Genomic DNA, 19,124 nt, shown 5'->3' on the forward strand with positions numbered 1-19,124 from the left:
TTACCCTAAATGTGTGAATCTGGAATAGCTCTTCACTTCCCTTGGCTATAATATGAGAATAAAATCTACCTGGTTTATGTAGCAGAGAAAATGCTATGAACCATAAGTACATAAGACAGAATAATTTCTTTGATACAGACATTTCACTGATAAATTCTCTTTGAACATTATCTCCTGACTATCATGTGTGTTAATGATAACATTGCCAGATTTCTCCTTAACTCACTGATGAGAACCTCACTAGAAGCTCATCAAAGGCTTTAGGGTGATCTATATTGATTTAGACATCTCTCATTCATCTAACTATGGAAAGTAGAAGCAGCACCTTACTCCTGCCCATGTTGCATGTACAGTCCTGAGTTCAAGTCTCATATCTACCCCTGGTTATGTAATTAACTCTCAGGGCCTTGGTTCATCTGTTAATTTTGTAGATTATTATCAATCATAATTATACTAGCTGTTGGTAAACTGGACAGTTTCTTAGAAACCATGATTAAGATGATTCATAATTTATTTTCAAAGTTAAAGTCTTTGGCTCCAGAGAATTTGTCTCTGAAATTTCTATGCAATTAGTTTTTTCTCAGACTATAGGATCTGATAAATCAAGTGTGTGACCAAAATACAACAGAAGGACATTAAAAAAAAATCTAGATACTCTCTTCAGACTCACAATATTTCACTTAGGGATTGAATTGAAATTAATAACCCTCCAGAAGACATTTTAGTGAATCTGAGATGATTTTCTAAATAGGACTATAGTGTTTAGAAAAACAGAATGCAGATTTTATGTGTGACAAACTTTCGGCAGGCAGCAGTAAAAGCACTAGGACAATTTTTTCACAAGTAATGCTTTCCTGAGCACCTTCTAGAAAAATGTAGGGCCCATCTCAGAGTTCATATTTATATAAGCATCAATATCTGGTGATACCAATGATAATTTTCTAGAGTTAATATATTACTTTAAAGTGTAAACATTTATTGTGTTGTTTGCCACCATGCTAGATTTCATAACTTCACGATTTATTTATTTATTTTTTGGTAAACTGGTTGATATTCTCAAAAAAAAATATTTTTCTTATACCCTTGGATAAATATACCATAGTAACTGACACCATACTGGAGAATTAAGGGAATTAATGAAGTTTTTGATAGTATTAACAACGGGGTACAATCAAGGACTGACAGAACTTGGTTTGAATATTATTTAATCTCTGGAGGTATAAGCAATAAGAGATAGGTACAAATTTTAAGTTATATAGTTGAATTTACCTATGCAGATGGTTCCATCATTAGTAATAAACTTGTCTTGCTTACTGCTGGATCTGAAACCAGGTGCACACATACAGTAGTAACTTCCTTCTGTGTTCGTGCAGTTAGCATTTTCACCACAGGACTGCGTTAAATTTCCACACTCATTATCATCTGTGGACATATCAATTTAAAACATTATTTTTATATAATTGAGATGAATTCCTAGTTTCCATCAGTTTTTGGGAATTTTGCCTGTTAAATAGTTTTAGGTATGTGATGTTTATTTATAAGAGAAGTTAATAATAAGAATCCACATTCCAGGTACTTCCTTGGTGGTCCAGTGGTTAAGAATCCACCTTCCAATGCAGGGGACGTGGGTTTGATACCTGGTTGGGGAACTAAACTCTCACATGCCGCGGGGCAACTAAGCCCACACACTCTAGAGCCTGTGTGCCACAACTAGAGAGAAGCCTGCATGCTGCAATGAAGAGCCAATGTGCTGCAACTGAGACCTGACACAGCCAAATAAATAAATAAATTAATTAATTAATTAAAAAAAAAGAATCCACATTCCATACTTGGTTATTCTTGTTTAAATGTGAAACCTTTGCAGTTGCAAAGCAAAATAGAATCTCTTACTTCAAAAACACTAAACATAGCTATTGAATCTATATTGGATTATTTTTCAAATTTTTACACATAATTCAATTATTATGTCAATGAATATCTTATTTGTGAAATTATAATACTTTTTATAATCAGTCAAAAGCATACCATAAGTTAAAAATGAAAAATCAGAGATTACACATTGATATACTCTAATCATGTGCCATTTATTTTTGTCACTTACTCCCCAGAAGAATTTTGTGTTACTAGGTTTGCATCCCTTCATTTATTCATTATGATATGTATTGTACTGTATATGGAAGAGTACACAAATACAAAAATAATTACATGATGATCCATGGTCCTTACCCTTATACTCTTATACTGTAATTTATCAGAAAAGATATATATATAGGTTCATAAACCATTTTTAAAAATCAGATCTATATTATCTGTCAAATAAATGAAATAGAAAACAAGTGTTTCTCAGAAGTGATTATGAGGGGCTGGAGGAGACATTAGATCCTCCTGTGGGCTGAACTGTGTCTCCCAAAAAGATATACTCAAGTCCAAATCCCCAGTGTCTGTGAGTGTGAGCTTATTGGGAAATAGAACCTTTGCAGATATCATCAAGTTAAGATGAGGTCATTCTAAATTAGCAGGGCCCCAAGAGTGGTGTCCTTATACTATGTAGGAAATTCAGACATGGAGCCACAGAGGAGAAGACGATGTGAAGACAGAGCCAGAAACTGAAGTGATGTAGCTACAAGCCAAGAAAAGCCAAGGACACCTAACAACCACTAGAAGCTAGAAAGGCATAAGCAAAGATTCTTTCCTAGACCCTTCGAAGGGAGCATGGACCTTCCAACCCCTGGATTTCAGACCTCTGGCCTCTAGAACTGTGAGAGAACAAATCTGTGTTGTTTCCAGCCACCAAGTTTGTGCTAGTTTCTTAGGGCAGCCCTAGGAAACTAACAGACCCGAAATGACTAATTTTAGGTAAATAAGTATTTGTTAGACAGAGAGAAGGAAATCACTAAGAGGAAAGCAAAATTTTGGGCAAACATGCAAGTCTAAGGGTGATTGAGATGTTTCTGAAGGTAGAGGGAACCCTAATCAGGGACACAGGGAGAAATCATAGGGGGATAGTGGTACGAGTTGAGTTTGGAAAATGTCTTGAATTTCTATTCTCCATTTTAATCAAACTAAGGTTAATTTATTTTAAAAGGATGATTTGTATAACATTTAATTTAAACACAGCTTACTGAACATGTATATTGATACCTAAGGGTTGGAGATTTTCCTAAGTGTTATATAAATACTAATTCACTTAATCCTTACATAAGTTCTAGGAAGCAGGTACCATTATTATTCTCTTAACTGATGAGGACAATAAGCCATAGAGAGGAAATGTAACTTGTCAAGGTCAAACAGCCATTTAGTTACAGAGCCAATAGTTTGGTCCAAAGCTTGTTCTCCTAACTGTTGCATCCTGCTGCCTCTGTGAGAATCATTTTAAAAAGCAAATATATAAGGTAAGAATGTATCTAATGGATTATGGGTCTATTTTGAGAGAAGAAAAGATATTGAGGTAGAGATTTCAGAAGGAAAATAAAAACTATTTGTATTCTATCTCTAATGTAAAATTTATTTCCACTTAATCATTTTCAAACATTATAGATATAAGTATAGAAGTTAGTATATGACAGACAACTAGAGGTGAATTCCTCTCTCTCTGTTTTTTTTTTAATGATTACTATGGACAGTCAGGTAAGATTTGCAAATCCTATCCTTTCAATATATTCAAACTATACATCTCTATTCCATAATTTTATTTTAATATTTATATGTTCTATCACTTTCACTTATTACATTAATTATAATAGGCCAACTGCTACAAATATATCCCAACATGTAGTGATTCAGCACAATAAAAGATTATTTGCTGCTTTAGTCAGAGGCCAAGGTTAGTGTTCAGGTCGATGGTGTGGCTTCTCCCACAATGGTTCAGGGACCCAGACTCTACTTTTGGTACAAGACCATTTCAATTGCTTGGAAAAACCAGTTCATGAGAAAACTGGTCAGTCCCCAAGAAGCAAGATCATTTTCTCCAATGTCTAGAGCAAAGCTAGGCCAAGCCTCTCACCTAATAGTTTTTCATGTTATGGCATCAGGTTTCTTTCCACTTTCCCACTGGCGCCTCTTTTGGGTTCAATCCCTTGCCCCTTTGAAAGTTCTAATTCCCAGCATGTGACCTGATTTATTCTTGGGTGAGTAGAAAGATAGAGCAGCAAGAGAAGAGTTTTGAGCTCCCCTTAGAGGCCAACTACTTGGAGACATGTAAGTGCAAAGGTTGAGCTCTCAAAAAGCTTGTTTAGGCCAGGGAGGCGGGTAACTTAAAGTCTGACTCCACCAAGTGTCAAACAATAGAAGGTGGTGTGGCTTATGATATAAGGAAGTACATACTTCACTTAGAGGATTTAAAATTTTTTAAATTTGAAAAGCATATTTAAAACTTTTTTTCACATTCAGCACTTGGTTAGGCATTTGTCACCCCTAAGTTAAAGTGTATAAATGTTGGAGGAGTTAAGGAAAATTGCTGAAAATATGATAATCAAGTAAGAGAAATTATGAATGGCCATTATATAAAATGTTGAAGAGTTAATACTTTATTAACATGTGTGTATTATTAATTTATCGATTCTGTATACAGAGATATTATGCAACTCTATATGACTATATGCACATATATACTGAGAAAGCAAACATATAGGTCTATGTATGCATTCAAAATAAATTAGACTAGTTTATTAAAATTACCTGAGAGTATCTCACAAATTGACACACAAGAACCTAAATCAAGTTAAAGAAAAATATTTCACACACTTTGGGTTTGATTCAATCATTCAGTTACTCAAATATTTATGGAGTTTCCCAGTTCCCAAATGTGAGTATGTCTACACTGGGAAATAAGTAAAAATTAATCAAAAAGTCAGGATCTGTGCCCTGCTGTCAGAGTTCACATTCTAAAGCAAGTTAACATAGGAGCATGTAATTGAGTTCTTATTAAAATAAAAGTTTCCATTTTTATTTCAAAATTTGACTCCCTTCACTGCATACTGGGAGAAGTTTATATTAATTTTAAAAGAAATTGTGCTCTCAGATCAGTTATTGGTAATACAGAGAATGATGAAGATTGTATCCCTGTGGTCTATAACTGCAAAAATGATATGCAAAAATACTGAGGAAAAGAATTCACTAGGTCTGAGTTATTGGTCGAGTCTAAGAAAATGAGCCACTTTATATCACCTGATTGTGTTTCTAAAAACAAATTAATGTATCGATATGGTATTTGACTCCAATATATTTTTAAGTCTTGGGTAACACATTAACTGGAAGAAAAAAAAACAAAGATTGACACTGATTTTTGTGTTTCTCCTTACTATGTAGTTTTGAGCACTTGACCTCTTAGCTTCCTTATCAAGAATTTGGAAATAAAAACATTTTCTTATCTATCTCCTAATCTTCTGGACTGGATATACAATATAGGCGAATTCCCTAAATGGTCTGACTCCAATCTTGTTCCTTGAAATACCACTTATCTGAAAGTAACTGCCTCTCTCCCCCCAAGATAGTGGAGATAGGCAAAAAAATTATCTTTCTGAAGTAATATATAAATCTGAATTATTTAAATAGCTTTAAACTTCCCAGTGTCTAACTCCATAATAATTAAGTTTCAAGGAGAAAGTTTCTTTGAATGGGTACAATATAGGAAAATATATGTCTGCTTCTTTTGTGTTCTTATTTCCATTGTTTAAATCAATTTAGCAGTTATGTTACCCACTCTCTGTGACTCTATATTTATACTTCTTGTGGGATTATAAAATAAATATTTAGATTAGGATGTCACTTGAAAAATTCATTATAACACCATTAAAGAGAAGGTAAATTATTTAAAAATTATCAAAAAATGTTAATAAGGAGAAATATTCAGCATTCCTTCAGCAAAAATTCTTACTGGCTCAAGCCTAACACACCAGGTTGAGCACTAGAGGAAGAAAGGCATACACACAGCCTGTAACATAACAGGATCCATGGCTGCTGAAGAAGACAGACAAAAACCCAAATTATTAGGATGTGGTGTGTATAACAAATAAATGAGGTGTTTAGCGGTACACTAGTAACTCAGAGAAGAGACGGTTTCCTCAGCAAGTTTTCAGGATAAAAGGGAGAAGGTTATTCGCACAGAAGGTTTAGAAGAGGAAGAGATGCTTGAGCCAGGCACTGAAGTATAAGAAGAATTCAGACAAACAAAAGGGGCCCCAAAGATCCATTCAGACAAAGGAAAGAACTCACCCAAACGCCTGAAGCCTGCAGAAGCATCATACTTTAGAGGAGAACTATATTGTGGAACACCGGCCATGAAGGTAGAGGCTGTAGGGCCAGAATCTATGCAGACAGATATGGTCTAAACTGGGAAAACACTTGCTAAGAATTTCAGACTAAATTCAGTGTGTAAAGGATGGCCATCATCAGATTTTATGTAGTGGAGAAGTCTGATTGGACTTGAATTTCAAAACAATTTTTGAAATATAAGGAAAATTAGCTAAGATCCAGGTAGACCTGCTAAAACGCTGTAACACATGAAAAACTAACAAAACAGAGTCAAGGAGAAAGGGGGGAGGGTGGGCTAGATCAGAAATATTTTCATGTTAAAAGTCAGTGATCTGGGGAGAGAACGGAAAGTGGGTAGGATTCACCTAGATTAGGCATGAACTGAAAACTGTGTCATCTGGATAATGACTAACATGTGGATCTTTATATATTTTTTTTAAGGTTGTATTTTTTTTTTCAAAGTTACATTTATTTATTTATTTTGGCCATGCTGCACAGCATGTGGGGGTCTTAGTTCCCCAACCAGGGATTGAACCCACACCCCCTGCACTGGAAGACAAAGTCTTAACCACTGGACGACCAGGGAAGTCCCTGGGTCTTTACATTCTTATTTTTATTTTTGTGACTTTGAAATTTTTCGTAATAAAATGATTTTAAAATATTAGTGTGGCTTGGAGACTAACTGGATATGAGTTAGTTGGAGAGGAAGTGAGGACTCCCAGGTTCTGACTTGGAGGGATTTGTTGCCTACATTGACTCATGAGGACAGAGAGAAGCAGAGGAGGAGCTTACTTTGGGGCTAAGAGAGTGAACTCACTTTTGAGCATGGAGAGACTGAGGTGCCTTTGGGACATTCAGATGGGAGTATCCACGGTTGGATAGTCAACCATGAAGCCATAACTTGTTTAAACACAAGGTGGAGCTCAAGACTCCCTCCTTTTCCAGAGGGTGAGTCAGAAGCAAGAGCCTGGCATTTACTAGGCTCCAGTGCAGGGAACAAGCCTGCTGTCTTCCTTTGCCCTTATCTCTAGGTGGACCCTTTCTCCTGACTCCTCCTGCTTTGATCTCAGTAGTTTAAATGAACTTTGCCTCGGGCATTATACACTCTCTTGTTATTCCTTTTTCTTTTCTTTCTTCCTTTTTTTTTTTGTTGTTGTTCTTTGTAGCTTCTACTTACTTGAGTTTGCCTCTTCCTACCAACTGAGTGATAAAGTCCAGAGGTTAGGATGTGAGGGTAGAGAGAAAGGACCAAGGAAGCCCCTTAACCTGTGTTTGTTCTCAGTGTTGACCAGAAAATTTCTTGGGGTTCCACTTGCTTCAGTCCAGCCTATTGGAAAACTACACAAATCTTTAAAATAATACACAGATGAATATACCAGAAATATCTTCTCTCAATATGTTTTTTGGGCAGCTTGTTCCTATGGTTGATGGTTAGTTACTGATTTAGTTATTGGCTTATATTTAGTTATTGGCTTACATTAAAAACTAGATCAGCATGATTTATACCGAATAATCTGAAAGAAGAGAGGAAACATTTTCAGGCATTCTGCTAGATGGCTCATTTTAGTTTATTTAATCATTACAATAACACAATAATTGATATTATCCCCATTCTATTTATTAGGAAATTAAAGCCCAGATGCATTATATCATGCTAGTTTAGAGAATCTGTTGGATGTGGTTTTTATATTTAAGAATGCCTGGCTCTAAAGACCAAGTTATATCTTTGTATTGTAGAGTGAGGTGTATTTTGTAAAGTGTGCTTCTAAACAAGGCATAAGTAGTGGGTATATAATTCTCCAAATTCAAGAGTGATATTGAGTACCCTAGTAATGACATGTTTTTGGCAACAAAGCATAGAATTATATTACTTCCTGTACAATAATGTAGAATTTTACTAGCTTTATAGGTCACTGGCATTCCAGAATCTGAATAAGATTTTAGTTTTTCTTCCATTTTTCAATCTATTGACCACAGATAGGGAAAAATAATTAAAAAAGAGAAAATATTCCCCTTTCTTTTTCTAGCACTTGAAATATTATTGGCTGGGCTCAAATTGATTATAACAACTTGAAAGCCAGAGAACTTTAACAGCAGCATCACTCTTATACACATTTTCCCTCTGGACATGATTGCCAGTATTGCTCCGTAAATTTGAACACTAAAATGACTATAACCATTGTGTGATTACTTGTGAAACAGGCCCTCTAAGTAAAAGATGGAGCAACTCACACACTTTTTTTTCCTATTTCTCCCCAAGGCAGTCTCCTGGGCTCATTTGTTTTCAGTAACACTGGTAATTCTCTTCTCATATCCAGCATTCTTTAATGAACTTAGAAGAATCATCCTTACGAGCCCCCTGAAATATGGACTTCCTATGGTTTATATTTTTCTGGGTAATATGAAGGTAAACACATAGTCATGGAGGTAAGGGGGAGAAAAAGGTCAGCAGAAGGGAAAGAAAAAAAGGAGAGCTGCAATGAAACCAGAATGGGTTCAGTCAGTCAAGAAAAGTAATGGAGTTATTGTTTCCACGCTGGAACTGTCATTACCAACCGCTATACAAGACAAGGAAAGGTATCAAAGGAGATACTTGGAATTATATCTTTCTTCCCCTCTGGGAATTTCTTCTGCACCTGACTCTTCAAGTGCAGCCCAGAATATGAGTATGATACACACATAACCCACCCTTCCACATAAACATACTGACATATGCAGAATTATTAAGAAGACAGAGAAAAAAATAAATCCAGTGCTGAAGATATACTTCCTACGTTACCACTGTTGATTATAAAACACATAGTATAAAATGTATATTTCCCATAACTGTAAAATTAATAAGTCCAATTTAGTAAAGGAAAAGTCAGACACATCAAATGCAAAATGTTAGAATTTACCATGGTAAAGAAGGTAGAATTACATAAGAATAAATTGTCCATGCTGGGTATTTATTATTTGAAAAAAAATTATTTAGTGGAAATGTGTGTTTTTTTCATTGTTTGAAGCAATAAGTATCACTTGAAAATTTTATGAAAGAAGTGTGCCTTTGACTATGGAACAGATTTTGCAAAGGCTATATAAGCCAGGAAAAAAAAAAACAAAAACGTATAGGATGGCCTCTGTTGCTGCTTTTGCATTTACTTATTTTCCAAGGGAAATGTAGCACTTAAGAAAATATTCTCATTTTATACTACTGTCACTTTTTTAGTCCACTCTTGGTAGGAATTATTAACATACACATTTTAGAGCAAACAAGCAAAACCAAGTGTAAGCAGAGTAGGCAAACAGGAGAAAAATAAATCACTGGACACTGGAAAACACTTCTCTTGTTCGTTTGATACAAACGGTAGGATAAAAATCCTCATACATTTATTTCACATTATAAATTAACTATTCTAAAGTTTTTTCATTTCATTGTATCTATCAACTGTAACAGTAAAAATGAATAATACTCATATATAGTCCTTCTGATGCTAGAGTGATGGCCATGAAATAGTTTTTGAGAAACTAGTTTTATTGATTTTTGTTTCTAATCATTAAATAATACATATTCTAGGGGAAAATCAAATCCATGATAGAAAAATCTTACAAACTTGAAACCGAGTCCCCCTAAAACTGAGTTCCCCTGCTGAGTTTACAATTAATTTCTCTATCCCCTTCTTGTCCTACCCCTGTTCCCCTCAGGATTGATGAGTATCAAAGAAAAGAGGGGACGTAAACCAAGCAGGACTGTGCGGGGAGGCCTTTCTGTGTACAGAAGCCCTGATCGCGCATCGTATGACCCTCTTCTCTAACACTATCTTTAAAAACCCTTGTCTAAAAGCCATGAGAGAGTTCAGGTCTTTTGAGCATGAGCTGCTTATTCTCTTGCTTGCAATAAACGCTGTACTTTCCTTCACCACAACCTGGTGTCACCAGATTGGATTTGCTACACTTCGGGCAAGCAGACCCAAGTTTGGTTCAGTAACAAGCTCTCAGTTGCAAAAGAATTTGCCAGTTTACAAAGGAAAAACAATTATAATAGTATCAGGTTCTTGCTAACATAACTGAAAGACAGTAGGATACCATGTGTAAGTCACTGAGATAAAATGACTATGAGACCAGTTCTCTAGTTCTCTAACCAGCCAAAGAAATCTTTTACTCATCAGGATGAAAAACATTTGTAGAAATACATGGATTCAACGAGTAGATCACCCATGCACTCTGTGAAGAAAACATTCGAGATACCTTTGAATCAAATAATAATGAATTTAGGAGACAGAGCTCAACAAGGGAAAATGAGATGGAGGTGTAACAATGGTAGACAGCAAATCCTGCAATATGTAAATTCAAATGAATGATGACTGTATGATTATGAATGTGCAATATAAAAGATAATTAGGATTCTTATAAAAATTTACTGAAAGGAAAACCTAAGAGTCTGGATATAGTGGGTTCATATTACCGTGGTCAGGCTGAGGATAGAGTACAGTGGCAAGTAAAGCACACTGTAGAAAGGAAAGTACAAAATTTGCACCTAATTTTGGTAAAGTACAAAAATGTGAATTTGATTATGAATAGAAAAAGGAAATGGACTGAGAATTTACAATTTAATTTTTAAAAAAAACAAGAGGAAAGGGGACGAAAAGTAAACTGATTAAGAAAAAATTAAAAGAAAAAATGAAACTATAAGTAAAAATAAAATAGCTAACATGAAGTAATTTTGCTGGAATAAAAATATCAATCAAATATATCAACTGTTATGCTAAGTGGAAAAGACTCATATTTCCCCATTATAAGACACAGCTTGTTAGATTAGTTTACAGTTGCAATCCAACTATTTTGTTAATAATAAACACACTTAAACTTTAAATTAAAGCAACCTTGAAAATAAATCAGAGGACAAAGAAAATAGGGATGGCACATTTAATATCAAAAATACCCACATTACTGCCAGCCTGATTTAATTATTAATGAAACCTTGTTTCCTTAATTTTAAGATGTCATAAATTTTGTCACTTCATCAATGTGATAGAATATTTTGGGAAAAAACTATAGCCAATCTACACTTATTAAAAGTTTAAACATTTACCCTACAAATACATAGTACTTTATCATAAAATTGACTCTAATCCTTTTACACATTATATTCTAATATAATTTGGAATTACCTTTGGTATCCAACAGTACATATGTTATGATAATATGATGCCGTCCCTAATTTGTGATCATAACCTTCACCTCTATATTCACTACATTTAGATGTGGCAGATGTTACTGAAATGCAAAAGCTATCAGAGTTTTGCCTGCATTTTCTTGTTAGCTAAACTAGGATTTTGCTTGCTTCTGTTGCATTGTATAGCACTGAACATTTATATAACTTCTCAGCACTCAGTTTTAGGCTCTGACAGATTTCTCATGCCTGAGTAATATTTGTTCCTGATGCCCACATTGGTAATACCAACTTCTCCTAGGTTTGCTCATTGTATTATCCATTCCTAAATGTGTTAATATCTGAGCAAGAAATGGCAACAGACTTGAAACTTATTTCTCTATCAGCCAACAAGTTCATCCTGATATCAAACTAACAATGAAAAGCAGTATTTGTCTAATGTTCAATTCTATGTTACATTTTAATTTGGGGGAAGGCAAGAGCTTAACGCTCATTTTTCAAATTCCTCAATCTAATTTACTTTTTCCTTATTTTTCAATTCTTTCATGCTAAATCAGGTTTCCCCATTATTTTTCAAAATATATAATATAAAATAGTATTGCTGACAACAGTGAATTAAATTAGTTATCAACAGCATTAAAAGTTAATGAAATTTTTTAATTAAAATTATCCAAAGTTTTAGAAAACAACAAAAACAAAACCCCAAAAACTTCTAAATAATGCACAGGATAGAAGAAATCAGAAATTATAATGGATATTTTGTAGCTTTCTGACACTAGAAATGAGTATATAATTCACAAAAGAAACTCAACATATAAAATTGCAAATAAATATTTATCCTTACTGATAAAGAAACTCAAATTAAAGAGCAAATGAAGGTCAATTATCATCTATAAATTTAGCATGATACCTTTAAAAATTCTTACCACCATTTTTATTAAAGCTAGAGATTTGCTGTTATTTCGTGATCAATAAATAGTCCATGGTCATTGGTTACGACACTATCCCACACTGTATTCCTTATTTGCTACTACTAAAGTTTTAAAACCAGACTGGGGCAATAGGGCAGAAAAAGCAAAGATCCATGAACATCTTCCATAACATCTTACTCCGATTCTGCCTCCACTCTGATTTTTTGATTTGTTTTTCTCTTGGGAAAAGTGTTAGAACAGTGTATTAGAACAGTGTATGGACTGGTGGGCAACCTGGTATCATGACCTTTTTTTTTTTTTTTTTTTCCAAAAAATAGCAATTTACAGAAGTAATGGAGTTCAACTTGTATTCCCTTTGATTTTGTTGGTCTGAACTCTTTTTACATTACTTTAACATTTCAACAATTTCCCGTAACTGTAAAGAAAAAAATAGAGGAACTTAAGAGAATACTGAACCAGAGGTGGAGCACTCACATATCTTGCTAACAGAAGTATATTCACTGTTAAATCAAGAGCCTGAAAAAATGGCAACATCTTTTTCCCCAGGAATTTCCCTTCTAGGTAAAAATTCTAAGGTTCAAAGACACGACAAAATTTAGTTCAAGAACTTTCACTGAAGTCATATAATGGTAAGAATAAGCAAGCACCTAAATACCCATTACAAATATTTTGAATTATGTGATAATTTACAGCCATTCAAAATCATATTTTGAAGAATACTGGCTAACTTTAGATAACATCCATAGTTTAATAAGTGAGACATCCTGAAAAACACAATGATGAATCCCACCTCCTATTGCTTACTAATTATTTGAAATATCTCTGACACCTTTTAAGAAAGATGCTTACTTGGAGGCATATCCTCATATGAATTATTTCACTGAAATAAAAATGTGGTTTTTTTGTAAAGCATCTGCTTGCACCATGATTTTTCTAAAGCTATTAAATTTTACAACAGTTATTCAGACTTTTTTAACTATATCTGTGCCCATGGGCAGTTTATGATTTTATATATGTTGTAAATAATATCTAGAGTTTAAAATTGTCACACAAATGCCATAGTAAATATTTAAATCAGGTTTCTGGCAACCATAAGCCTTTGGAATAGACCATAAATCTGACAATGACCCTTTGCTCTTGAAACATTAACTATACCTTGACACCCATATTGAGTGATCTAACATAATTACCTCTATCCCAGACCATACAGATTGCAAAGCCAACTGTGATCTGGATGTGGAGTTAGAAAATTTGATACTGTCATAACTCTTCTACTTTACTATATATTTCCTAGGTTAAGGTTTGCAAACTTTTTTTTTTTTTTACACTTGCCTATGGTAGGAAATGCATACATCCCCATGACTGGATATATTTATAAATAAAGTGAAACAACTTTTTCATAAAAAATATTTACCCTTCTGTCATTTACCGTCGTTTGATATTTCCAATTCTATATTATTTCAGTAAGTTTTAAAAAGCTGGTCATGATCCACTCCATTGACTGTTTCGCCTTTTAACTACATAAACTATATATATATATATATATATATATATATTTTTTGTGTGTGTGTGTGTGTGTGTGTGTGTGTGTTACGCGGGCCTCTCACTGTTGTGGCCTCTCCCGTTGCAGAGCACAGGCTCCGGACGCACAGGCTCAGCGGCCATGGCTCACGGGCCCAGCCGCTCCGCGGCATGTGGGATCTTCCCGGACCGGGGCATGAACCCGTGTCCCCTGCATCGGCAGGTGGACTCTCAACCACTGCGCCACCAGGGAAGCCCCATAAACTACCTTTAGAACAAGCACAGATGGCTAGAGTCACTTGCTTCTGTTTAGTGTCAGTTCCACATTTTATGACACCATGTGTTGATGACCTACTGTATGCCAAAGGCCAAGCAATGTTTTTTTTTTTTTTTTTTTTTTTTACTGGCAGTCACAACAACCTTGGAGCCAGGCCATCAGGGCTGCATGTATAGCCTTTACATGGCACCACTGTATATATGTCCTTGATACGGCGCCATTGTACGTATTAGAAAAATGTGCCCTCTCTGAGTGGACACAGCTTTGTAGGCATGGGAGTAAGTGAGCATATGAAAGCTTTGCACCAATTTGTAAGAAGCATCCCCTCCTCCGTGTGAAACCAGCCCTGCATCTTGGAACAGGGCCTGGAGAGCAGAGCATAGGCAAGACTTCAGGCTATGCTGTAATCAACATTTAATGCATCCCTAAAGTGCCTCAGTCAGCAAGCAGCCTTTGTGCTTCTCCTTAGACATCATTCACTCTCTGTGTTCAACTATTACCCCTGGGGATTTACATTTTTTTCCCCTACATCCTTGATCTCTCTCTGCATTTTAATTCAACAGCTACAAGATACTCCCACTTATCTCTCTCCGCATTTCCCTATACTAAACACGGGAAGTTTTCATATATTATCTCCTTCTTCAAAGATGACAGCCATTCTGCCTCCCTCAAGTTCTTTGCATCTACAGCATCATTTCATGAGTCCTCCTGCAGTCCTATGTTGAAGATATCTTTGATTCCTTTCTCTTCCCTGTCTTCTCCAACCAAGAATAAACTTTATCTTGACAATGTCAGGATGACATCTTTTTCTTTAAATATTTCCCATAAATCATATTGATTTTTCTTCAAAAATATGTCATTTATGTATTTTGTTTTATAACTAATATATATGTATATATGTATGTGTGAATATATAATATACATAGTTTTTATTTTTTAAAAGAAAGGAATACAGAAATTTAATTTCAATAACATTTCCACTTTTCTGGTAACATATCTTTTCATATATGACAGATATCTCACTATGTACAAAATAAAGTGCAATAATGGTGAGGACATACATAAAACCTATGGCTAATAGAACTAATCAAATAACAAATTTTAAGTAATACAAAATACGGTGCCAATCTATTTGAGAAAAATGGCCATGGAAGCTTACATTTTCTTAGAAATACTTGATATGCAAAATTATAGCATGCATAAAAGCTTGTTTTCACATTTTATTATTATTAAAATATGGTTTCTGTATTTTATCATTGTAAGTTGATGAACTATCTACAAATATGCCACTTACTTTAAACTGTGAGATTCTCAAGGAAAGAGACCATAAGTTATTGATATTTGTATTTTCAGTCAAGTGTACATATCTAGCACATAGCAGATGCACAGGAAATGCTTGCTCAATGAGGAGACCATGATATTGAATCTTCTTGCTTGCACCCAGATCAGAGTATGTCATGCACATTTTATTGACAAACTGTTGAAAACTTAGTATGGGATTTGTAAGAGGTATAAATCATACCAGTGTTCCCACTGCAACAGAGGTCTTGCTGCTTGCTAGGCAACTCATGCTCCATATTTCCTTTGCTCCAACCTTTCTCTGCTGCTTTGTATACCTGTCTGCCTTTCCTACCTGATCCCAAACTCCTCTGTGCCCAGAAAAAAAGCTAATACACCCTGCCTAGTTAGGAGTATTTGGACTCCCAGGGTGCTGCCAAGATTATCTTTCTCTGCCTTCTGAAGTCTCTAGCGAAACGGAAAGCTCTAATTGGATTTGAATATTTGAGGTCTCCTTTGGGACTGTGTAAAAATGAACCTGGTACTCCTAGATTTCATATTAGCAGGATTAAATATGACATTTGTTCATATTTTAAGACAACTCTACCTTTATCTTAAAGCATGCCACAAAACGATTATTTTATCATTTATGTCTGGCTGGTCTTAAATCACAGTCACTTGACTGTTTTATAGGATATCTTAGTAAAAAAGATAAAAATACATTTACACATAATAAAATCAAGGCCTCAAGAAATAATGAAAGCATGTAAAGAAACTGTTTCATGGGGCATATAATAAACATATGGACATTTCTTCAATTCTTAGAAGAGTTCACTGATTTAAAAAATCGTTGCTGTTCAAAAAAAGGTATGAGTAATTTATAGCTATTTAAATTGAAAATGATACTAGGTGTAATCAAACATCACACTTCTAGCCCTAACATAATTGCCTTAAGGGTCAGTTAGAAATTGCTTTCCACCATCAGTTTTGCAGCCTTATACCACTGTTTAGGTACACTGAACTGTGTGAGGATGATTTAGCTAATAGTTCAGACCCTGGGAAAAGACATGATGCCTTATTTTCCAGACCAGTGATCTGACTGGTCCGGAAAATAAATATAGGATGGTAAAACTGATTATATAACTTGAATGTGAATACTTAAGAGCAAAGGAGACTGATTCAAAAACTTTGTTCAACTTGAAAATGAATGTTCAAGATCAGAGTGATCCTGATATTACTGTACATTTCTTTATCACTCTAGTGTCTTTCTAGCTCAGAGTATGCAGTTACTGCATTTTTTTATGTTTAATAACATCTTTTTATGACAAGCCACTGAAGTCTTAGAGGTATCTCATTTTTAGTTCAGACACTATTTCTGATCAAAGTACAAAGCAGAAAAGGTTGCAGCAATAACCTTAGAATTAAGTTGTTTACATCCCCATATATGATGCAAAAGTGAGTGAAAACAGCAAGGACATTCTAGGTTGTTGGTATCAGGTTGCATCCCTACTATCTACTTAAAATGTTTTCATGTTTATTTTTCCCCTAGCCCTATTGTTAGCAATGTCATTTCAAAACCTAATAAAATTCTTCCATTTAAATCCGTTTTTTCTTTCTAAAATATTTCATCAATCAGTACAACTGTGCTTTTTCGTGGGATAATTGCAAATTGTCATGTCAAAAAAGGCATCTGCATGTCCTCATCCCCCTTATCTCCACACGGGGCAAGGATGACAGCTAATTTATTAGTTCAGATATTGTTAAACTCATCAAATAAAATACTGTTTTCTGCTTCTGTGATGTTTTCTGTTACAGTATCAAAACTGTCTCTTTCAAAGCCCATTTAAAGATGCCTGTGATAGCAGTTAGTTATGCCTAATGCCTTTGTTGTACAGACATTGAAAATGGGAACTCCTTGGTTCTGGCTAAATGACTTGTACCAGATATTCTGGAAGAGAAAAGATGTGTAATCAGAATACAGTTCTGCTTGTTGGTGTGTTAAAAAGTATGAAGACTTTAAATCAGGAAGATAAACATTTATTTACCACCAGTGGCTTTTTTTCCAGGCAAGTCACTCAGTACTACTTTGTGCCTCTGTATTCTCACCTACAAAGGGGTGATATTATAATTACTTCTTTTAAAATTTCTGTAGAATTGTTTTCAGCAATAAATCAGATAGTGACTGTAATGGATTTGAATGTTAATCTGTGAAGCTATTTTATTCCTAGTATTTTAACCTTTAAAAACAGAAATTCACCTAAGTCATAGTATAGAAATCTAACTGATGCTTATAACAGTACAGTCCACAGTTCTGATAAAATGCAAATATATATTTTTGGAGGTTCCTTTTTTAATGTAAAGGCTAAAATTTTTAATTTTTAAAAATAATCACACTTAAATATGACTAAAAACCCCTATAATCTGAATAATATTTACTACTTTGTTATAATAATAAAATGTAAGTGAAATATTAACTGATGATTCAATTTTAACTGTGCTAGGAAAGGAGATATTTGGAAACTAACTCCTTGTACTTTCTTGTTCATAGCCGGCAAAACTTGTAGGCTAACATAAAAATAAATAATATAGAACAACGTGCTAACATTTCAGTTTTTATAGTATTCTTGGAGATACCCAAACCATAAAGTGTTCATTTAAGGAAAAAAATGGAGCACTTCCTTATCTCACAGTCCAACATTTCTGTAGCAAACAATAAAATGATTTCCCAATAACAAGTATAACCAGAATCCTCTTTTAAATAGCCTACTCTAAAAACCAATAGCTGGAAAGAACAAGAGACTGTAAGCATTAAAAGTACTATACCCATTTCCATCTATCTCTTATAATAATGATTACACAATGATATATATAATGATATATAATGATAATGATATTATAATAATGATTGTGCTAGGGGGTTACATGAACTGTGTCATTTAAATATTAAAACACACCTTTGAAAACTATTGCCCCCATTTTATAGATGCAAATACTGAAAGCACAGAGACAGACGTTAAGCAGCAGGCTGAAGGGCACAACACTGGAGGGTCAGAGCTGGGTTATAAATCTGATAGCTGAGATGACACTCTAAAATATTAAGAAAGATTTATATTATCTCCAATGAACATAGTGCCAAAAAAATTATTCTCCAATGAGAAAGTAAAGTTCATTTCAGTTTAACAGTGATGACAGCACAGAATCAAAAAAAGAAAAAAAAAAAACAAAAACAATGAAGCTGTTATTTGGAATCCTGGTTGAAAAGAGCCATAAGAGATTGAGAAAAAACACAGACTGAAAAGTCATGTATAATAAAGTTTAAATCTTATGTGACTTGTCCACACTTTAAATTTCCCATCAGCAAAACGGAATTAATAATGTCCACTGAAGAGTAACTGTAAGCATTAAAAATCCATTGAAGTTGGGAGGGAGGGATGAATAGGCAGAGCACAGAGGATTTTTAGGGCAGTTAAAATGGTCTATATGATAATATAGTGGTGGCTACATTTCATTACTTATTTTTTCAAACCCATAAAATGCACAACACCAAGAGTGAACCTTAATATAAGCTATGGACTCTGGGTGGTAATGATGTGTCAGTGCAGGTTCACCAATTGTAAGAAACATCCCGCTCTGGTGGGGGGTGTTGATAATGGAGGAGGCTGTGCAAGTGTTGGCTTAGGGGGTGGACAGGACATCTCTGTATCTTCCTCTC

General features: G+C 34.5%; 1 protein-coding gene across 3 annotated transcripts in view; it reads right to left on the reverse strand.

Annotated features, from left to right (window-relative positions):
* ADGRL4 (adhesion G protein-coupled receptor L4) overlaps positions 1-19,124 on the reverse strand; it is a 121,913-nt gene that overhangs the window by 55,452 nt on the left and 47,337 nt on the right. For 2 of the 3 annotated variants that reach the window (XM_079940529.1, XM_079940530.1), the window contains exon 3: positions 1,270-1,422. The exons of the other annotated variant lie outside the window; for it this stretch is intronic. In XM_079940529.1, the coding sequence (XP_079796655.1) occupies positions 1,270-1,422 (153 nt within the window). The remainder of the gene's footprint in view (positions 1-1,269; positions 1,423-19,124) is intronic. 3 annotated transcript variants of the gene reach the window in all.

Source organism: Stenella coeruleoalba, assembly GCF_951394435.1.
Source record: "Stenella coeruleoalba genome assembly, chromosome: 1".
Lineage (NCBI taxonomy): Eukaryota > Metazoa > Chordata > Mammalia > Artiodactyla > Delphinidae > Stenella > Stenella coeruleoalba.